This window comes from Lynx rufus, unplaced genomic scaffold (genome assembly GCF_022079265.1).
Source record: "Lynx rufus isolate CCGP_SWC_20201006 ecotype Redwood Valley unplaced genomic scaffold, mLynRuf1.p SCAF_27, whole genome shotgun sequence".
Lineage (NCBI taxonomy): Eukaryota > Metazoa > Chordata > Mammalia > Carnivora > Felidae > Lynx > Lynx rufus.
In genome coordinates, this window is record NW_025814842.1 from 7,021,306 (window position 1) to 7,044,819 (window position 23,514).

General features: G+C 43.0%; 1 protein-coding gene across 1 annotated transcript in view; it reads left to right on the forward strand.

Annotated features, from left to right (window-relative positions):
• The first annotated feature begins 5,853 nt into the window (after positions 1 to 5,853).
• The window catches only part of ZNF3 (zinc finger protein 3), a 28,549-nt gene continuing 10,888 nt past the window's right edge, over positions 5,854 to 23,514 (forward strand). The window contains exons 1-4 of the mRNA XM_047089542.1: positions 5,854 to 8,943; positions 9,930 to 10,415; positions 11,027 to 11,216; positions 13,291 to 14,120. Coding sequence (XP_046945498.1) covers positions 10,029 to 10,415; positions 11,027 to 11,216; positions 13,291 to 14,120 — 1,407 coding nt within the window. The 5' untranslated portion in view covers positions 5,854 to 8,943; positions 9,930 to 10,028. The remainder of the gene's footprint in view (positions 8,944 to 9,929; positions 10,416 to 11,026; positions 11,217 to 13,290; positions 14,121 to 23,514) is intronic.

Consider the following 23,514-nt stretch of genomic DNA (forward strand, 5'->3'; position numbering starts at 1 on the left):
TTTCCTTGGTTTAAAAGGGGGGGGGGGGAGTGGCGGCTGGGGAACGAGGTTCCTGCTAGTTCGCGTAGTGGAGCGACCTCGCCCGTCCCCAAGACGCCAAAACCCCCGACTAACCAAGACACCGAGAGGCAGAGACGACCTCCCCCGGTCCTAGAGGGACCGCTACGGCCCCGGACAACTCCCGCGGGGGGCGGGGTTCTGACGAACTTCCGGCTGCGCCGGCCGCGGGGTGCGTCGAGGCACCAGCGCTTCGAGCGGCCTCAAATCCGGTGAGTCTTTGGATTCCTGGTTCGCGTAGCTGCGGGAGAGGGAACCTTGGGTGAAAGGGTTCGGAGAGGGAAGAGGGGTTGAGCAGCTGTGGCCTCTGGAGAACCCCCCAGACCGGTCCTGGGAGGGCTGTGGGGAGGAGCTCCGTGCTCCTACCCAGCTAAGCTAGTGGAGGCTCGTCCTCGCCTTTTCCTGCCCTCCCCGGCGGTTTCTCAGATAAACTGCTTCTTTCGCGTTCCAGAGCAGATTTTCTGTGCTCTCCCTGAGACGGGCCCTTAGTCCGTCGAACCCGGGCTGCCTTCTCTTTTTTCCTTGCTCTTAACAGGAAGTCCGAACTCGGGGCTAATTGATGAGAAGATGTCTGAGGGGTTTGGGGACCTGCGGTGGGAAACCGAGCCTCATTAGAAGTCCCGGGTAGCTATTGATCCAAGAGAGGGAATAGTTCCGTTGGGCTTTGTTCAGATTAGAAAGCAGATACACAATAAGGATCTGCTCGAGTTTGGAAACACATTTCTAGGTTACCATTTATAAATAGTTTCTCGAGAGGAAGGCGATCTGGTGGGTGAGGTCCTTGGAAGCCTATGTAATATAAAGTAAGAGTTGAAAGAACCGTGAAGGAAAGAGTCAAGAGGCAAAGCAGTTGTTTTCAGGGATTGGGGAGCTGCTATGCAGAAAGTTAAGTACTGTACAGTAGAATTCCATGCTTCAAGAATTAACCATATTTGCCTGCCTGCGAGTTTTCAGGTACACAATGTGTGTGTTAAAAGCATTCTAGCAATAGTTGGTAAGTACCATTAAATTGTTATCATCTATTTTAATTTGGTTTATTTATGCCTCATCTTGTTCCGGAATGGGTTTGGGGCACTTCTATAAGAGAGTATAAGTTTTGGGAAATTGGCATAAAAGAGGGGGAAAAAACCACCTGGGAACAAGAACAGTTCCCTTCTCGTTATAGTAGACCATAAAGTTTTGCTTGATGAGCCTCTTGTGCTACACATTCTAGATAGTCTAAAGAAAGTAGTTCACTGTGGTTGAAGACAATCTGAATTAGTAATGAAACCTCCTCTTTTCTACCCACATGCTTTTTTTTTCTTTTATAAATACTGTATTAAGAAAAACTCAGGGGCGCCTGGGTGGCGCAGTCGGTTAGGCGTCCGACTTCAGCCAGGTCATGATCTCGCGGTCCGGGAGTTCGAGCCCCGCGTCAGGCTCTGGGCTGATGGCTCAGAGCCTGGAGCCTGTTTCCGATTCTGTGTCTCCCTCTCTCTCTGCCCCTCCCCCGTTCATGCTCTGTCTCTCTCTGTCCCAAAAATAAATAAACGTTGAAAAAAAAAAATTAAAAAAAAAAAAAAAAAGAAAAACTCAGAAGCCAGGGCACCTGGCTGGCTCAGCCACTGTAGCACAGGACTCTTGATCTCAGGGTTGTGAGTTCAATCCCCACGTTGGGCATAGAGCTTATGATACATAGATAGATAGATAGATAGATAGATACGCAGGCATAGAGTTTATAATAAATAAATAAATTAATTAAAAAGAAAAATTCAGAAGCCATGACCTGGAGGGCATCCCGAGATGAAACTTTAGGCAAACTCAGCATGACCAAATGTGAAATAACTGGCTTTGCTCAAGGGAAAAAAAAAAAAAAAATTACAACAGAGCGTTACCAGGTTTTTAAAAAGTCTTTGCCAGTCCAATAGATGGAAGCATTTCATTGCAGCTTTAATTTCCATTTATTCTGTTGTAAATAAGGTTAAGCATCTTTTCATGGATTTATTACTAAGCTGAGATTTGAAAGACAAAAAGAAGTTTGTCTGAGAATTGGGCATTATCAGTGCATTGGGAATGAGCAGGGAAGCAATGAGACAGAATGAAGAGGCAGAGGCCAGGTTTTTGTCTGCCATACAGAGAAGTTAATAAAATGGTTGTTAAGAGCAGGGTCATATGTGCAGATCTGTATTCTAAACCTCTGCTGGTACTAGACTTTTAATGTGTGAAACTTGATTTTTAGAGGAGGCATCGTCAGGGGTCAAGGGCAGGCTGCCGCAAGATGGGGCACTTTAACTTCAGCACAAACATTATTTTGAGTTAAAAGCAATTGAAACCCAGCAGATTCAGGAAAGGCTCTTTACCTTTCCCCTCAAGTGCCTGCCTACACCAGGAAGAGAGCTATTAATGAGATTGCTTTTTACCTAAGAAACCTGCATAATAGGGCACCGTTTGTTTTCCTAACATCTCCTCTCACCTCTCTTTTGGTCTTCCTCATCTTTGTATCCTCAGACCCCTTTCCTTAGCTCAGGTTGTTATTTAAGGCTCCATGTTGCCTCACTGCCTTTGGGATTTCATATCTATGTGGATTCCCTGTACACACAAAACTAAATTTGATGGGGGCACCTGGGTGGCTCAGTCAGTTGAGCGGCCAACTTTGGCTCAGGTCATGATCTCACGGTCCGTGTGTTCGAGCCCCGCATCGGGCTTTGTGCCGACAGCTCAGAGCCTGGAGCCTGTTTTAGATTCTGTGTCTCCCTCTCTCTGACCCTCCCCGTTCATGCTCTGTCTCTCTCTCTCTCTCTGTCTCAAAAATAAATAAATGTTAAAAAAAACAAAAAACAGAAAAAACACTAAATTTGATGTTCTCCTGTTAAAAAAAAATTTTTTAAGGTAAGCTCTACACCCATCATGGGGCTCAAACTCACATCCCCGAGACCCTCTTCCTACTGAGCCAGCCAAGTGCCCCTCAATTTTTCTTTAAACAAACACACAAACACGCCTCTGCTGGTAGCCTTTGAGCCTGTGGAATTGCAGTTGCCAAACTGGAAAATGGCCTGTGCAATATCAAAGGAGGAAAAGACTGTTGTAACATCAACTAGTCAAAAGTGTTTGATGTGGGGAATAAGTTTAAGAATTCTCTATGCTTGCACCAATGGGTTAGCAAGGCTTAGGGTGGAAAGCCACCAGAGGGGGAAAGTGCCCAAAGCCAGTCATTAAGTAAGACAAAGCATAGAGGCAGAAAGCCCTGGGTGAAAGAGTCTAAAGTTAGCTGGGCTGAAGAGTGCCTTGTTAACCCTGAGGTTGCAAGCTCAAGCAATCTTAAACTTTGGAGATAACAGCTAATTGGCTAAATCACCTACAGAAAAACATTTTCCATCTGCCGCCAGTATATCATTGTGCTTTGATCTCAACTTCAAAACGCAGCTTACCCCCCAAACCCTTTGCTTCTTACACAAGTTAATGGTCACTATCTGATCATTTCCTTCCGCACGTTTACCACATATGTAAAATCTTGAGAGCTCAATAAATACAGAGGTGAAACCCCTGTTCTGGGCTCTTGTCTCCTCCCTGACATTAGCCTCTCGTATTCATTTCTGTGTCTGCTCTCTTGCTGGACAAGAGAGAGCTCCAGACTCAAAAGTCTGTGACAGTTTGATAAAAGTAAAAGTAAGCTTTGTGATATGTTTAAAATAGATCTGCTAGAAACTTTATTTCATTAAGCCAATATTCTAATAATTGTTGAATGAGAGTCAGAAATTAATTATTGTTCCTAGAGACAAAGCAGGTACCTTTTAAAAAGAAATCATAAAAAGGCTTCATAACTTTTTAAAAGTATCTAAGAATGGTCTGCTTCAACATCATAAGTATTAAAGTTAACAGCTGTGCTTCTCCCCCCCCCCATATTTTTAATTTAAATGTTTTATTTTATTTTTAAGTAATCTCTATACCCATCATGGGGCTTGAACTCACAACCCCAAGATCAAGAGTCACATGCTGCACTGACTGAGCCAGCCAGGTGTCCCTTAAATGTTTTTAGAATAGTTTTAGATCTATAGAAAAGCTCAAAGATAGTACAGAATTCCCATATACCTTTTCTCCAGTTATTGTTAACCCCTTGCATTACTGGGTACATTGGTCACAACTAAGGAACCAACACTGATATATTACTATTAATTAAGCTCCGCACTTTATTTGAAGGTCACTAGTTTTTCCCTAATGTCCTTTTTCTGTTCCAGGATCCCATCTAGGGTACCGCATTATATTAGCCTTCAAGTCTACTTAATGTCCTCTGGTCAGTGACAATTTCTCAGGCTTTCCTCGTTTTTAATGATCTTGACAGTTTTGAGAAGTACAGGTCAGGTGTTTTATAGAAAGTCCCTCAATCCAGATTTGGAGGAGGAAGGCCACAGAGGTGATGTGCCCTTGTCATCATTTTCAGGTGCACTTACCACTGGTGATGTTAACCTTGGTGATCCGACTGAGCTAGTGTTTGCCTGGTTTCTGCATGGTAGTACTTCCCTTCAGCCCCTTTCCGTATTTTTCTCGCGGAAGCAAGTCCCTAAGTGCAGCCCACACTCAGGGGGTGAAGAGTTAAGTCTCCCTTCTTGACAGGAGTATCTACATACATAAATTGCCATAATTCTGGGTGGGAGGTTTGTCCCTTCTCTGTTTATTCAGTCACTTTTTTTTTTTTTTTTAACATTGTATGGATTCACAGATACTTATTTCACATTTCAGGTTATAATCCACTACTGTATTTTGTTGCTCAGATTGTTTTAGTTGTAGCTATTGAGAGCTTCCCCCCCCCCCAAGTTGGCTCCTGTGCCCCTTTAACATGCCCCATTGTTTTGTTTTTTAACTTTGTGTCACTATAGGATGCTCCAGGCTCATTTTGTATGCTCCCCAACCTAGAATCAGCCATTTTTCCATTTTCTAGTTCTTTTTATTGGAGAAACCAAGATCCGGGCTCTGGGTATGCTAATTGCAGGATGTCATTGCTTCTAAACCTTCACAGCAGACAGAACTAGGAAATCAATGTCTGCATACTAACTCGTGTACACACACTTACTAATTCTGTATTCACCTGTATCTGTAAACTAAGTATGAGTTGATGCTGCCATATTTTTTTAGCTTAAATTTGTACTGATAATTAAAAAAATTTTTTTTAATGTTTATTTATTTTTAATTTATTTATTTATTTATTTATTTATTTTTTTAATTTTTCAACGTTTTTTATTTATTTTTGGGACAGAGAGAGACAGAGCATGAACGGGGGAGGGGCAGAGAGAGAGGGAGACACAGAATCGGAAACAGGCTCCAGGCTCCGAGCCATCAGCCCAGAGCCCGACGCGGGGCTCGAACTCACGGACCGCGAGATCGTGACCTGGCCGATGTCGGATGCTTAACCGACTGCGCCACCCAGGCGCCCCATATTTTTAATTTATTTTTAATGTTTATTTCTGAGACAGAGGGAGACAGAGCATGAGTGGGGGAGGGGCAGAGAGAGAGGGAGACACAGAATCAGGAGCAGGCTCCAGGCTCTGAGCTGTCAGCACAGAGCCCAACGCGGGGCTCGAACTCATGGACCGTGAGATCATGACCTGAGCCGAAGTTGGTCGCTCAACCGACTGAGCCACCCAGGCACCCCTGTTTATTTATTTTTGAGAGAGAGAGAGAGACAGTGCAAGCAGGGGAGGGACGGCGGGGGAGGGGGGCGGGGGGGGGGGAGATAAAGAATCTGAAGCAGGCTCCAGGCTCTGAGCTGTCAGCACAGAGCCCGACACAGGGCTCGAACTCATGAATGGTGAGATTATGACCTGAGCCGAAGTGAGACACTTAACTGACTAAGCCACCCAGGCACCCCTGTACTGATATTTTTTTTAAGCCTGATTTTACAGCTTTTATTCCATGAGTACACCCAAAGATCCATATATCGCATTCATTCTTCCCACAGATATTTGAGTACCTGCAAAATACCAGGTGTATTGTAGATGTTTGGAATATAGCAGTGAAGAAAACGGATGAAAGTCTCTGCCCTCAGGAGTTGGTATTCAAGAAGGAAACAGGCGGTTTAAAAAAAAAAAAGGTAAAATATATAGTATATGTATGGAGGTAAGTGATGTGGAAGAGAGTAAATTAGCATAAGGAGTTCTGGGATGAGCAAGAGTTGTGTGCAGTTTAAAACATGGGGTCAGGGATGCCTTGGCGAGAACATAGTACAGACCTGAAGGAGCCAGCCATATGTAATCTGGAGGAAGCATTCGGCAGAGGGAACGCCATGCTCTGAGGGGGGAAGCTTGCCTCACGTGTTCAAGGGACAATGTGGTTGGGGTCAGTGAACAAGAGAGAAGTAGAAGATGAAGTCAGACGGGCAGCAGAGCTGAGACCTCGTGAGGCCTTGCTGGCCATTGTGATGGCCTTGCCCTTTACTCTAGGAGACACTGCCTCGAAAGGCGTGAGCAGAAGAATGGTATGACCTGATCGTATGTTAACAGGGTTGCTCTGGCTGCTTGTTGGCACTAGACCCGGGGGCAGGGGTGGAAGCACTTAGGAGGCTCTTGCGATACTCCAGGCAAGTAGGGGAGGGGCTGGGATGCAGTACTGGAGGTGGTGCGAATTGGTTGAACATTGGATCTTTTGGACGTAGAGCTCACAGGATTCGCTTATGAATTATATGTAGAATGAGGAGTCTGGGATAACCAGGTTTTTTGTTCCAAGAAAACAGAATGATGGAGTCGCCATTAACCGTCAAGTAGGTAGTTGGTCACATGAGTCTAGAGTTCAAAAGAGAGCTCTGGGCTGGAGATTAATTGGTGGTTGGGAGTACGTGGATGGTAATTAGAGCCATGTGACTGGATGAAATCTCTGGGGAGAATGAATGCAGCAGGGATGAAGTGGTCCAAGCGCCTATCCCTCCACTCATTTGAGGTCTTGCAAAGACACGGATTTGAGTTGTGGGCAGCATCCAAGGGAAACTTTTTCTTCTTAAGAATTTTTTTTTGTTTTTAACATAATCTCCACATACAATGTGGGTCTCGAGCTCACAACCCCGAGGTCAAGAGTCGCATGCTCTACCGGCTGAGCCAACTAGGCACTCCACCTTTTTTTTTCTTTAAATGTGACTATGTACATGCTTTGCAGAGGTAGTTCTGTGATCTGTGAGATTGGATATGCCATTCTGGGAACAGATCCACATGAATCTGATACAGGTCACTTCCTGTTGAATGCCACCTGTGCTAAGTAATTCCTCCCTTGTGCCTTGCTGAGTTTCCCAGGCTTGATCCCAGAAGCTGAGCAACCCAAACAGATTCCAGTGTCTTTCCTATTCTAGGGATGCACTTCTGTGAGTGGAATGTGAAATTTTGTAACCAGTTATGAGAGGGTATTTCAGCACTGCAGAGATCTACTTTTAAGCATTTCAAATGAATGCTCCGAGCACTATTCCATCTGTTATTTTAAGGTCATTTTAGCCTTTTGTGCTAGTGCCTTTATTTAGGAAACTAGATAGTGTGCTTCTCTCCTGGCTTTTTTCAAGTTATTCTGAACTTGGGAGCTCCAGAAGTGTATTGGATGTGCAGAGCAGCGTGAGGGAGTACGTGCTGCTGATTTGGGTCCACCCTGTCAAGACACCTGTTGATATCTCCTAGGACGCTTCAGATTTGGGGTACAGTGGAGAGGAATCCCAAGTACCGGCATCCCTAGAAGTCTCAACTAATTAGTAGCTGATAATTATTGAAATTTTCATAAAAAGTTATATATTGAGGTTCTAGTCGTAGGATCCCATTTTATATTTTTTAGAATTACTAGAATTAAAAATAAATAAAAAATAAAATTATCAGAATTGGTCACAAAAATTAGTGGAGAGCAGTCATAGAAAATGTATGTTTTTAATGTGTGTTTATTAAATGTGTGAAAGTAATACTTAAGTAACATACTAGGGACACCTGGCTGACTTAGCTGGAGCGTGCAACTTGATCTCAGGGTTATGAGTTCGAGCCCCACGTTGGGGGTAGGGATTAGTAAAATAAAAAACTTAAAAAAACAAAAGCTGTTAACATAGATGTGCATTTGTTGGGGGCGTTCTGCATGGTCTGTGATTGCTTTTTTGTTTGTTTGTTTGTTTGGAAGTCCATGAAGTTGTTGGATTAGTAGTAAAACCAATTTGGTTTGTCCTTAAAGATTTTCTGATATAAAAGTAATAATACCCATTGTAGAAAATTTAGAAAATGAAAAAAAGAATTTAAAAAATTGAATTCATCTATAACCCAGCAATATCACTGTTTGTGTTTTATCCTTTTTCCTTTGTTGTGATTATGGGGATGTATGTGAGACTTGCCACTTAGAGACATCAGGCCAGAGGTGGATGTGCATGTCAGCCATCAGCATACTCAAGTTTTTATTTTCGTTTTTATTTTTTTCATACCGAAGTTTTCAAATGCCTTAGATTTAGGTTATCTTTGACGCCTCTATTTTCTCATCTTCTGCAAGCTTTTGAAATTATGAAAGCCTCTATTTTCTCATCCTTTTTATGGTCTCTATCCTTGTTACCATTATCATTTCATGTAACGAAAACCTGTGTAGATTTTTATCCGTTTGGCTCTTCACTGAGACTGCTGGAGTTGTCCTGCTCTCAGTTGTCCAAACCCAGAATGGGACGTCTACGTGACCTGACAGATGCTGCCTAAAGTTTGGAAACATGCTTAGGAAAGCCAGTCACAAGCATGTAAGGTTGATTCATGCAGGTTTCTTTCAGAGTATACTTCATGAATGCCACTAATTGTATAGTCTGATTCTGTTGTCTGTTTACTCCTATACTTTCCATCTCCCCCACAGACTTGAAAGCCTTGTGGGGGTGAGAGCACATCTGTCTTACTCATCACTGCAGTCCCAGCTCAAAGCCCGTGGCAGGTATTCAAGTCAATGTTGAGTGAAGGGACTTCATTTTTTGGGCAAGTGAGGGAAAAAGAAGTAATTATATTTACTACAGATGTTTTTGGTGTTCTAATGTATTGACTGACAGATAATTAGAATATTTAGTATTTAAAAGAAAAATATTTTAAGCATTTTTTTGTATCATTTGCTATGACTTAATTTTTACCTATTCTCAACAATACATATCTCATCAAAATAAATACCTCTGTAAGAATATAGGTTACTTTTAGTTTAATTTGTCATTCACTTGTCTTTTTTAAGTAGGCTCTACGCCCAACATGGGGCCCGAAGTCATGACCCTGAGACCAAGAGTCACATGCTCCACCGGCTGAGCCAGCTAGGTGCCCTTGACTAACAAATTTTTAATGTTGAATCTCAAAGTCTTGGATTTAGACAGGCTGCAGTTGGCCTGTAGGTATCCTGTTGAAATCTCAGGAGTTGTAAGATTCTGAAACAGGTTTTAGAGCAAAGTTAATTTAAATTTAATTTTAGGGGTCCCTGGGTGGCTCAGTTGGTTGAGCATCCCACTGTTGATCTCAGCTGAGCTAACACATGATCCCAGTGTAGTGGGATCCAGCCCCACATTGGGCTCCACACTGAGCATGGAGCCTGCTTGAGATTCTCTCTCCCTCTGTTCCTCTCCCCACTGTGTTCAGTGTCTGTCTCTCTCTCTCTCTCTCTCTCTCAAATTAAAAAAAAATTATGTACAAATTAAAATTTTAAAAAATAATAAATTTAATTTTAAAATTATGCCATAGTGTACTTTTTATCAGAGTGGAGACAGTAAAATTGAAGTAGGATATCCTGGGCTGACTCTTGAATGATTTTGGACAATTATTTTTATGTGATAGTTCTGTGGTGGCCATAATTTCCACAATTTGTTGTGCTGACAGTGTGGCTGTAAAGACCTAAAAAGCATCCTTTTTTTCTTTTTGTAATTTATGGTAACCGTATTTTCTCAGGTTTAACGTGTAGCCCTAAAGATCCAGAAACCCAAAGGAACCACTATTCCTGCTCCACATAGTCCCATCCGTAGTGAGGCTGTTTCTGGAATCTGTGTGATGACCAAGGTTTTAGGCATGGCTGCAGTTCGGGTTCCTCGGCCTCCACGGGAGAGGGGGCCTGTGGTGGTTAAAGATGAGGAAGAGGAAGGGAAGTGCCTTCCTAGCCTGGAGGTGTTCCGCCAGCGCTTCCGGCAGTTTGGGTACCATGACACACCTGGCCCCCGGGAGGCCCTGAGCCAGCTCCGGGTGCTCTGCTGTGAGTGGCTGAGGCCCGAGATCCACACCAAGGAGCAGATCCTGGAGCTGCTGGTGCTGGAGCAGTTCCTGAGCATCCTGCCCCAGGAGCTCCAGGCCTGGGTGCAGGAGCACTGCCCGGAGAGCGCTGAAGAGGCCGTCACTCTCCTAGAAGATCTGGAGCGAGAACTGGACGAGCCAGGGCAGCAGGTAGGCTGGGGAGACCTTTTCTGCTATGAGATTGAGAGCATAGCATTCGGGGCAGGCTGGGTTTGTCCATCCAATGAGAGTAGCTGAATGGAAGTTTCTGCTGACTTACACTGTGTTTCCTCCTGTATTTCTTCTACCGTCCAGTATTGATCTTTAGCTATGGGAGTTGAATGAGATGGATGGGTTTCCTTTTTTTTTCCCTTAGAGGTTGTACATTAGCTCTCCTGGTGTTCTTTCATTCTGCAGTTGACCCTTGAACCACACAGAGGTTAGGGGTGTCAGCCCCGCCTCCCCAGGATATGTGCATTTGAGGATCCCAATATAACTTTGGATTCCCCTGAAACTTCTAAATAGTCTACTGTTGACCAGAAACCTTACCAATAACATAAATAGTCAATTAACACTTACTTTGTATGTTATATGTATTCTATACTACATTCTTGTAATAAAGTAAGCTAGAGAAAGGAAAGCCTTAAAATCATAAGAGACACATTTACTATATTGTATGTCTCAAAAAAGAGATGCGTGTTTAAGTGGACCTGGGTAGTTCAGACCCATTGTAGTTCCAAGGTGAGCTGTGCATAAACTCCATCATTCCTCATTGTCTCTAGGCCTCACCGCCTCCAAATGAGCAGAAACAGATGTGGGAGAAGAGGTCCTCTTCAGGAACGGCAAAGTTTCCAAGCAGTGTGCAGCCCCAGTCTGTGGAGACCAGTCACAGATGCGAAGCTTGGGAGCCCTTGTACATTCAGGAGACTGGGGAAGAGCAGGATTTCACTCCAGAGCTGAAACAGAGTCAAGGTAGGGGCTGTCTGTCATGCCACCTGCTTGGTGCCCCGGGCCTTTGTGGTGAAAGAAACAGAATAATTCTAATTCCCGGTTGCAAGGCAGTGCCCTAGACTGACTTGCCTGGTCTGGCTGCGGAGGCAGAATGAGTGCCTGAGTGCCTTTCATCCCTAGGTGCATCTCAGCCAGAGTCCTAGCAAGGGAACATGACATCCTCTTCTCTTGAAAGGGTGGGTTGAAGTGAGTTTAAAAAAGGGACTGTTCGGGGCCCCTGGGTGGCTCAGTCCGTCCCCCACTCTTGATTTTAGCTCAGGTCATGATTTCATGATTCATGGGATCAGGCCCCACGTTGGAGCCTGCTTGGGATTCTCTCTCTCTGCCTCTCCCCAGTAGTGCTTTCTCTCCCTCTCTCCCTCCCTCTCTCTCTCTCTCTCTTTCAAAATAAATAAACATTTTAAAAATGTAAAAAAGGAGACTGTTCACAGAGGTGTGACAGGTTGAATGAACCAGTAAGAGATGATGCTTGTTTATTTGTTAATATTGTTAATAATTGGGTGAACCTGTTAACATCAGCATTGGATTATGCAGAAATGATCCCTGGTAAATTCTTGTCAGCTTCCAGTTCATAAGGCTATTTAAAATTTTTAGCTTAGGGGCGCCTGGGTGGCGCAGTCGGTTGAGCGTCCGACTTCAGCCAGGTCACGATCTCGCGGTCCGTGAGTTCGAGCCCTGCGTCAGGCTCTGGGCTGATGGCTCGGAGCCTGGAGCCTGTTTCCGATTCTGTGTCTCCCTCTCTCTCTGCCCCTCGCCCGTTCATGCTCTGTCTCTCTCTGTCCCAAAAATAAATAAACGTTGAAAAAAAAAATTTATAAAATTTTTAGCTTAGAGGCACATGGGTGGCTCATTTGGTTAAGCATCTGACTCTTGATTTCAGCTCAGGTCATGGTCTCACACTTCATGAGATCGAGCCCTGCATCAGGCTCTGTGCTAACAGCATGGAGCTTGCTTGGGATTCTTTCCCTCTCTCTCTCTGCCTCTCTCTCAAAATAAGTAAATAAACTTAAAAAAATTTTTTTTAGCTTATGTATTAAGTTACTTACTTCCCACACATAGTACATGGCAACTTTAGGGAAAATCTGTACATGTAGCCAAGTGTGACTGCTCATCACAGAGAATGAAAGGGACTTTTATCTACTGCTGCTGGGGTCCCCAGCAGACAGGAAGTAGGGGGTGAACGTGGAAGGAAATAGATGGGTTGAGTGGAGAGAGAGAGCCAGGGACCAGGGAAAGGGCTGAGAGGAAAGTACCTTGTTGATTGAGGCTCTTGTACTCACGGAGGGCTGACAGTTCTCAGAGGGAGCCCGTGGTTCAGTGTGGATTTCTCTTAGTCCCCTTTTCCATGTATGTGGACAGATTAGATGGACTTGTAAGTGTTGCTGCCTAGTGCAGTGCTCTAAAGAAGATATATTGCTTCAATATAATTTCGGGAGTATTAACTTTAGAACTAAAAGAATTGTAAGACATAGCCACTGTAGGTTACATGATGAGAGTCAAACTCTAATGGGAGGTTAGCACTTTCATTTAAATGAATAATGATCTGGGACTAGAATGATCGAATATGGACCGAATGTCCTCTTTTGTTGCTTTTCCACTTCTGTGAGAAGGTGAGTTTGCCACTAGCCTGGTCTCCTTTATTACCCTTTTTATTTTCCTTAATCAACTTCAACCATTCAGTAATACTTCTTACTTGTTTCTTTCTGCCTGGGCATCACCATCTCCTTTGTTGCTGTCCCAGCAGCCTGGTTTTGCCTTATTGCCCTCTTTATGTGAAGCTCTTCTCCTGGCAGAGAAGGCTGTGTACTCGTTATATCCTAACAACTACTAGTCGTGGCCTTGTGTGAAAGCCTGGTACTGTATACTAGATCTGATGGTGACTTTGTGTATCTGTGATACTGTGACCTCTCACAGAGCGATACTTGGTCACCCTTTAAAACCCATCCACATCATCTGACATTTCAATTTCTCCTTTAACAGTTGCTTCTCAGAACACAACACAACTGACATGTTCTTTTTCTGCTTATTGTTTCAGATCATAAATCGAACACCCAGAATGAGGAATCAACAGAGAAGCAGAAAAGTTCTGAAGAATCTCAAGAATTCAAAAGGGATATTATTCCTGTGATTATTGCCAGTAAATGTGAGTCCAGGTTAGAAAGGCAGTGGGTAAACCTTGAAAAGGAAAGAGGAACAAAAACTCCTCTCCTAGACAAAGGTTCTAAGAAAGGCAGAGAATTGATTCCCGCTAAACCTACCCCAGGAGAGAGGCGTTACATTTGTGCCGAGTGTGGAAAGGCCTTTAGTAATAGCTCAAATCTTACTAAACACCGGAGAACACACACTGGGGAGAAACCATATGTGTGCACCAAATGTGGGAAAGCTTTCAGCCACAGTTCAAACCTCACCCTTCATTACAGAACACACTTGGTGGACCGGCCCTATGACTGTAAGTGTGGGAAAGCCTTTGGTCAGAGCTCAGACCTCCTTAAACATCAGCGAATGCACACTGAAGAGGCACCATATCAGTGTAAAGATTGTGGGAAAGCTTTCAGTGGTAAAGGCAGCCTCATTCGACACTACCGGATACACACTGGGGAGAAACCTTACCAGTGTAACGAGTGTGGGAAGAGCTTTAGTCAGCACGCGGGTCTTAGTTCACACCAGAGACTCCACACTGGAGAGAAGCCATATAAATGTAAGGAGTGTGGGAAAGCCTTCAACCACAGCTCAAATTTTAATAAACATCATAGAATCCATACTGGGGAGAAGCCCTATTGGTGTAATCATTGTGGAAAAACCTTCTGTAGTAAGTCCAATCTTTCCAAACATCAGAGGGTCCACACTGGAGAGGGAGAAGTGCTTTAAGTGTTGAGCATGCTCTCTGAGTAGTTTTTGATTTTTCAAGTTTTAGCATACGGATCCTAGGGAGAAGCCTAGTAATTGCGCTATAAACTCTAGTGGTAGATTTTGTTTCACTCAACGTCAAGGGTGCCTGAGGAATGAGTGCTTGGGTGTTGGCCCAGTGGGAAGGAGGTCCTGGAGGGCATCAGGGTACTCACTGCCCACTGGCCAGCTCGCTGGGACGGGGTCCCCCACCACACTTTGGGTCTCCTGAACCAGGCCGGCATTGCCTTTTGTATAGTTAAACTGAGTATATCCAATATAATTAAGGAAGAAACACTGAAACTGTTTAACTGTTTTAACATATATTCAAGAAGTATGATTTGTAAAGAATTGAGCCACCTGAGCACAATTTAATCTGATTTGGAATAAACTTGTAACATCTTGTAATGCCTCAGGACTGTTCAAATAAATGGTATGTCGGTTATTGAACACTATTCTAGAGAGAGGAAACTGTTCCTGCCTGGTTGTAGCTCTTGGAAAATTTGGATTTGAGGTCATTAGAACTTTCAGTGCTTGTGAAGGTGTGTATTGGGAAGTCAGGGTAGAGCAGCTAGAGTACCTGCCTCTTGGGCTGTGTTGCGCTTAATTTTTTTTTCTGCACACTGGACACATTTTTTCATCGTTGGAAACATTCATCAGCCTCGTGTGCGTTTTGATTGTGTATATATATTCTGCCTCTACCGAAGTCTGAAAATCTGACTCTGAAACTTCCTTCTAAACTCTGCAAGTCAAGAATATACAACAGGATTCCTTCTAGACCATACTGTCTGTTCCCTGACTGTCATCAGGTGAGATTTTTGCACAGTCTCCAAGCACAAAGAAGCTACTCTCTTACAGCAGAGGGGAAGGGAGATTTTGTCTGTTAGGCTGGAGGGTTCTGGGGAATTTGGGGTTTGAGGTCCTCAGACACACCTACCCAGATGTCCCATGCATCAGGATCTGAATCTTTCCCAATCAGGGCCCAGAATTTTGGCATAAATGACTTGGCAAGGTTTTGCATTTAGCTTTCTTTGCAGTTCTGACCCCCTCGCAATAAACCGTGTGCCTGGTTTTCAGGCCAGTCTGCTCTCGCTGCAGATGGGATCACTGATCCCTCCCATGGGTGACTTTGGCTTCCACAACATGCCCTGAAGTGATAGTTGGCTGGACTAAGCCTATAATTTTCTTTCTTCAAAGCTTGAGAAACTCTGTGGTCCTAATAATTGCCACTATCCCAGTAATGTTCAAGTTCTGGGACTATTCCAGAAGCTAATGCTTCCCCTTCTACCTGTACCTCATCTCTTGCTAGAACTAGTGAGAATCTAGGTAATTCCATGGTATACCATGCCAGGGTTATCACTACTGCACTCGTTACCAGGCTCCTCTTACTAACCATCTGACCAGTGAGTGACCTGTCCCAAAGTCTCATCCTGATGGCTCAGTTTCTAGGGCCACTTCCAGCGCTGACTGTTAACAGTTTGGATTTCCCTAAAACAGTCTGATACAAGGACTTGAAGGCCTAGAGTTTATTTAGGGAGGTGATTCAAGAAAGCCAGGTGTGAGGGAGCAGGAAGGGAAGGGGGGAGAAAAGCCAATAATGGGCTTCTGTAGGGAACTGCAGCTCAAATCTACTGAACAGAACAAGCTAACAAATGGGAGAAACTGGGAATACGGGAGCTCTGCTGGAGTCTCAGTGCCCACCTGTGGTTAGGTGGAGTGCCTGCTTGGCTCTAGGAGAGTGGTTGAATCCTGGTGGGCCAGGAAGAACACTGCCCCCAGGGGGCTTTGAGACTGTCTTGGTCTGAAGATGCTTGTGAGCATGCCGACCCCCATGTCACACAGATAAACTTACAGGACTTACATTTGGATTCTAGATAAATAACATTTGGGGCATACTTCTACTAAAAAATTTATTCAGTGTGTATCTGAAATTCAAATTTCCCCGGGCATCCTGCATCTTACCTGGCAGTCTTACCCCTGGCATTTGTGGGCAGCAGTCCTTCCAACCCTTTGTCTCCCCAAACATGGTGATCTGATGAATCGAGGGGACTCAGTTACACCAATAGAATGTATATATGCTGATGAGGTGACAGCTTTGCGCATCCCAGGAAACACGTTGTGACTTTATCCATTAAGGGCTAGCCTGGACTCAGGGCAGCAGGTCTTGCAGCCCTTCTCTTTGGTGGCGACTGTCCACTACTAGGAGAGAGAAGGGTGATACCTATCTTGAGATAGGAAGTAACACAGTGGTCTCCACATTTCTATGTAATGGCTTAATTTCACCCCAGCTAGTCTACCTACAGTGACTTAAAAAAAATTTTTTTAAAACATTTATTTAGTTTTGAGACAGAGAGAGACAGAACGTGAGCAGGGGAGGAGCAGAGAGAAAGAGAGAGAGGGACACAGATCTGAAGCAGGCTCCAGGTTCTGAGCTGTCAGCACAGAGCCTGATGCAGGGCTCGAACTCACGAACCGTGAGATCATGACCTGAGCCGAAGTCGGACGCTCAGCAGACTGAGCCACCCAGGCGCCCCTACCTACAGTGACTTAAAATACAGTTCAAGTATATGATACAAAGGGCACCTGGGTGGCTGGCGCAGTTGGTTAAATGTCAGGTCATGATCTTACGGTTCATTAATTCAAGCCCTGCATCGGTCTCTGTGCTGACAGCTCAGAGCCTGGAGCCTGCTTCAGATTCTGTGTCTCCTCCTGTCTGCCCCTCCCCCATTCACGCTCTATTGCTCTCTCAAAAATAAACATTAAAAAAAATTAATAAAGTGTATGATACAAAAACATGATTTTAGATGAATAAGCCAATTTTGACTCTAATACTACATTTGTGATATCAGCCAATACACACATTTCAATCATTTTTTTCAACTTTTTTTTTTTCAACATTTTTATTTATTTTTGGGACACAGAGAGACAAAGCATGAATGGGGGAGGGGCAGAGAGAGAGGGAGACACAGAATTGGAAACAGGCTCCAGGCTCTGAGCCATCAGCCCAGAGCCCGACGCGGGGCTCGAACTCCCAGACCGCGAGATCGTGACCTGGCTGAAGTCGGACGCTTAACCGACTGCGCCACCCAGGCGCCCCATTTTTTCCAACTTTTTAAAGTTGTAAAATACACAAAATTTACCGTGTTATATACCTTAAATATATAACTTGTTAAAGGTATATATATATATAAACTTTAAATTTATACCAAGCTAATAGAAAATATCTCATTTTAATTTTTAAAATGTGTGATGGTGAACATGTGTTTTTCTTATCTTTATTGGCCAGTTGCTTTTCTTTTTGTGAAATGTCTCCTTGTATTCTTTGTCTTGTTTCTGTTGAGTTGTTCGTCTTTGTCTTCTTGATTTATGAAAGCTCTTTATATGTTAAAAACCTTAGGACCTTTTCTGTCATGTGTTAGAATATTTCTAAAAATTTTTTTTTGATAGAAGTGCGAGCAGGGGAGGGGCAGAGAGAAAGGGAGAGAGAGAATCTCAATCAGGCTCCACACCCAGCACAGAGCCTGACACAGGGCTTGGTCCCATGACCATGAGATCATGACCTGAGTCAAAATCAAGAGTCAGAAGCTTAATCGACTGAGCCACCCACATGCCCCTCAAATTTTTTTATATATACTTTTCATAGTATTTTCCCAGTACTTTATTTTTAATGGCATTTATTTAAATAATAACAAATTAGGGGCTCCTGAGTGGCTCAGTCGGTTAAGCATCCAACTCTTGATTTCCACTCAGGTCGTGATCTCGAGATGAGCGGGATCGAGCCCCAGGGGCTCTGCGCTGATAGGGGGGAGCCTGCTTGAGTTTCTCTCTTTGTCCCTCTCTCTTTGTCCCTCCCCTGCTCACCATGTATGTGTGTACAGGTGCCTGCACTCTCAAACATTTTTAAAGAATGAAGATGGTATTCCAGTAAAAGGTAAAGGAAGGAGTATAGTTGTGGAATTAAGAATTTAAGTAAAACTGGATTGGCAGTATGAATATTAACTCATTTCTTCACAATAAGAAGAATTTAATACCTATCTTTTTAAATTTCTTTCCATGAGCAGCTACCCAGAAATAACGGGAACCCCGAGATGAATATTTTTCTTTTCCCTTAACCCTGCACCAGGGTTCCTTGGAGAAATAGCTAGTTTTACAAAGAGAAAAATAAGGTGAGCCTTCCAATTTTGTTGTACCAAAAGCTTTCATATTTAATGAGGTTATATTGAAATGACATAAGGATCAACCTAAAATGAGTTCACATTGGCCAAAATAGTGACAATTTGAGCATCAAAAAGAATATTGGCTGAGGTTGATTGTCATATATTTAGTCTAAAAAGCCAGAGTCTACAATGATTAACAAAAATAAAAAAGTTGGTATCAAGTATTCTAAAAGAATGGCCATTGGAGGGGCACGTGGGTGGCTCAGTCAGTTGGTTATGTGTCTGACTTCACCTCAGGTCATGAACTCAAGGTCATAAGTTCAAGCCCCACGTCAGGCTCTGTGCTGACAGCCTGGAGCCTGCTTCGGATTCTGTGCGTCTTCTCTGCCCCTCCCTGACTCACCTGTCTGTCTGTCTGTCTGTCTGTCTGTCTGTGTCTCTCAAAAATAAACAGTAAATGGGGCGCCTGGGTGGCGCAGTCGGTTAAGCGTCCGACTTCAGCCAGGTCACGATCTCGCGGTCCGTGAGTTTGAGCCCCACGTCGGGCTCTGGGCTGATGGCTCAGAGCCTGGAGCCTGTTTCCGATTCTGTGTCTCCCTCTCTCTCTGCCCCTCCCCCGTTCATGCTCTGTCTCCCTCTGTCCCAAAAATAAATAAACGTTGAAAAAAAAATTAAAAAAAAATAAACAGTAAAACTAATAATAATAAAAGAATGGCCATTGGAATCTCTTCCAGAATGAGAAGTTAGTTCTGTTGATTCTTGTTATTCAAACACATTGGTATTATGGACTACTTTACAATATTGATGAGGATAGAAATTAATAATTTAAAATAATCGATGAAATATTTTCTGACTCAAAGGAAACAGCAAAAAGACTGTAAGTTTCAATCTTGAGTTAGGCAAAGCCATGCAAAATAGGCAAATACAAATTTAAGTCTCCTTAAGAACTTCATGGTTTTACTCACATGAAAGAATGGAAGATCCCATAAAGTCCCAAAGTCACTAAAGTTACATTTCTTAGGATCCTGTCAAATTAAAGAATTAGGGGAAAGAAGTGTACCTACTTATTCCCGCGGGAGCTGCAGAATTCTATTAACTCAAAGAAGAATGTGAACACATGTATGACGAATTCAGGGAAGTGAGCTAAATATCACTCCCCTTGATTTCAACAAGTACAGTTTCAGTGGAGATAGGGTTGCCAGATTAAATGCAGGGTGACCTGTTAAATTTGAGTTTCAGGTGAGCAACAAATAATTTTTAATATAATAATAATGTCTCGTGCAATATCTGGGGCATAGTTTATATATATTTGAGGGCATATTGGAAGGAAACAGAGAATTCCATAAATATTTACTTCCTTGTTTGTTAGTTATTGCACAGTTGTTGTTGAACACCTGCTAAGTGTCAGGCAGTTCTAGATTTTGGAGGATTACCGTGCCAGATGAGACGGTCAGTGTCCCTGCTCTCAGAGACTCTGGTGAGGGCTGGAGGAGAGGGAATACTGATAATGAGAAGTAGACAGATCCACAAAATAATTCCAGCCACTAATAGTGGAATATTTTTAAATAGATTAGAAATTGTATTTTCAAGTGTTTCCTGGGTGCATATTTAAGAGGCTTTATGGGGGACAGTTATTTTGTTATTGTTGATTGAAGTATACAAATAGCAAGTGCACAAACCTGAAGTATACACCTCATATATAGTGAGATAAAGTCTTTTATGTATATTCATGCCTCTGATTGCAGATGCAAAAGTTGACTGAAACAAAAAATTAAAATTGTATTCAAAATCCATAAAACTAAAGTATAGAAATTTAAACTCTTTTAGCCTCTGGTATAGATCTAATCACCAATTTATAGGAAATATAAGGGCCTGAAGAACATGTAATAGGACAATGCAGGGAGACAGGTGACTTCAGACAGTGGGAAACTGCAGGATAAATCATCCTTTTTATTAAATCACAAGGAAGAAAAATAAGATGAAAAGAGAATTCATAGATTAAAAGAAACTTAAGATCCATATCATCTGATCTCAATATTGACCTTATTTGGATCACAATTCAAACAGAATTATAACAAATTAAAAATTTTGAGGCAATGAGGGAAACTTGATCACTGGCTCCATATATAATATTTTAAAAGTTATTAAATATTTTAGATGTGGTAATGGTATCAGTTATTTTTCCAAGAGTCCTTATATAGGCAATTATAACGAAATATTTACAGATAAACATGTCTGGGGTTTGCTTCAAAATAATCAGGAGGAGCATGTGTGGGATTGTAGATGAAATAAGGTCAGTATTTTATTGATAACTGATTAACATAATTTGCTGCAAAAAATTAAATATAAACAAATTTAATTAATACTGGATTTTGTATGAATGCAAGGCTTTAAAATTTTCTCCTGGTTTGGGTTATCATTATAACTATTACTTCACAATTGAGAAAAATATAAACATATAACAAATCTGATCTATGATTAATAAACAAAAAGTTATGTTTATTAGAATTTACCTCACTGAGATTGAGGGAACTGTCTTGCTTTTCTCAATAGATGGGCATTACCTACTACTAGAATAAAGTATTAAATCTATTCCCACTTTTGCTTTTTCTTTTTAAAATTTTCTTCCTTTTTAAAGCTTTTTTTTTTTTTTAAAGACCAGCATGGGGCTTGAAGGCATAACCGCACAACCAGAGATCAAGAGTTGCATACTCTAGAGACTGAGCCAGCCAGGCACCACCCCCTACTTTTGCTTTTATAGACGTAAATATTGGGAAATCCTGCCCACGTAGAGGAGATGAGTGGCAAAAGGAATATAGTTATAGCAGTGTTGATTTTACATGGCAAAATCACACTGTGATTTACAACAGAAATGGTTTTGTCCTCTCCTTTTACTGGAGGGAAGTTATGGGAAATAGGTTTAAAAATTCTCTATGCTTACACAAATGGGTTAAAAAGGCATAGGGTGGAAAGCCGCCTTAACAGGACCAAAACATCTGAGAACAGCTAATGATATACAGGCCATAAAGGAATCTTGAGTAACTTATGGTTCTCAGGATAGCATGCTCCATTTATCTTAGTCCTTAGAAAAGACAGATAACCAGATGCAGGGCCTGCAGGAAATGGCCATCTGTGTAGCACCGAGAGGTTATGTTTTGACCCTAACCTCTAACAACGTGTGTCCCTGAGATCCTTTATCTCTCACACACAAGTTAATGACTACTGTTTTACTTTCTGCACGTCCATCACATATCTAAGCTTTCAAGATCCTAATAAATATGGAGAAAGGACCCTTACTCAGGGCTCTTGTCTCCCCATAGACATTAGCCTCTTTAATTCTGCACCCGCTTTCTTGCTGGACAAGAGAACTCCAGACTCATAGTCTGAGACAGGAAATAATAGGAAACCACTTGAATCACAAAGGATTTGTTCACCTAATCCTTACTGGCAGCAGTATTTCAAGTGAATCCTTTTGCTTGGTACCCCAAAAGGTTTGACACCCCAGATCAATACATCACTGTAAGATTTGGGGGTAAAGAAGCCTAGCTATCTTCTACCAGGAGGGAAGGTGACTGTGAAGGAGGGCACCCTGGCCATAGGGATGTTTTCCAAGGGAGTAATTTTAAAGATGTACAGATAGAAAATGTAAGACTCTGGGGGCGCCTGGGTGACTCAGTCAGTTAAGCGTCTGACTTCGGCTCAGGTCATGATCTTGCGGTTCGTGAGTTCAAGCCCTGCGTCAGGCTCTGTGCTGATGGCTCAGAGCCTGGAGCCTGTTTCCGATTCTGTGTCTCCCTCTCTCTCTGACCCTCCCCCGTTCATGCTCTGTCTCTTTCTGTCTCAAAAATAAATAAACGTTAAAAAAAAAAAAAAGAAAAAAAAATGTAAGACTCTGGAAATTGAATCTCTCAAAACTAGCTGTCTACACACACTCTCTGAGAATATTTGTGTTCTCCATCCCCCATCCCTACCTGCCAGGTTGCTCATATCCTTGTCTGAAGACTGGTATAGTCTGACACGAAACCCCCCAGTGAGGCCACTAGTGCATGCCCTCCTATTGACTTTTGGGAAGGCTTACCTTTTTACTCCATTTTTTCTCTTTGTTTTAGGTAAAAGCTTTACAAAATTCAGCTACTTTCTTTCCCACCTTGGTGGACTGCTTTGAGAATCCCTTAGGTGATTCATGGCACTATAGAGATCATGGACTCAGAAGAATAATCATTAGGAGTGTGGCATTTGAGGGGCGCCTGGGTGGCGCAGTCGGTTAAGCGTCCGACTTCAGCCAGGTCACGATCTCGCCGTCCGTGAGTTCGAGCCCCGTATCAGGCTCTGGGCTGATGGCTCAGAGCCTGGAGCCTGTTTCCGATTCTGTGTCTCCCTCTCTCTCTGCCCCTCCCCCGTTCATGCTCTGTCTCTCTCTGTCCCAAAAATTAATAAAAACGTTGAAAAAAAAATTTTTTTTTTTTAAATAAAAAAAGAGTGTGGCATTTGAGAACTAGCCGAGAATTACCCAAGTGGCTGGGCTCTGGGGCAAATGCCCACGTAAATTACAAATTGACTTCTGAGCCCCAGAGTAATAGAGCTGATTGCATTGAAGGTGCTGGGAGTCTAAGAGCTGTTCCCCTTGGATTGGCATTAGGAGACCTTTTACAGAACAATCCCATTTTGAAGAGACTCCCTCTATTTCCACCCTTCCCTGTTCTGCTTGCCACTGCCTCCTTCCATAGCTCTTGAACTTCTTGTCCCTGAGGTTAGAAGTGGAAGAAAACAGAATGAAGAGATTAAAAAAGCAAACAAACAAACAAACAAAAAACAGGGGTTGTGTGTGTTTTGTTTTGGTGGGGGGTGTGGGTGGGTATCGAGTTTACTGAGTGGCTTGGATATGCCAAGTATTTGCTCAAAATCTCACTGTGGTCTAGAAGGACTGGGTATGGGCCCCACCCTTCTCTGGCCACGCACAAGTTATATGCGTTACTAGTGCATTGTTCTGTCCTGCCTCCAGGCCTTTTGCCCTGGCTGTTCCCTCTGTCTGTTGCACCTCCCTTCCCCTCCAGGGCCTGCAACACTTCTGGAAAGTCTCCTTTCCCTAGCACTTACCATGTTTTCCTGGAATTGGTTATTTAAATTATGGCTCTTAGACTGCAAGTCAGTGGAGAGTAAGTTCTGTTGCAATCGCAGAGCTGACCATGGGCACCATAAATACTGGATGTAGTGAA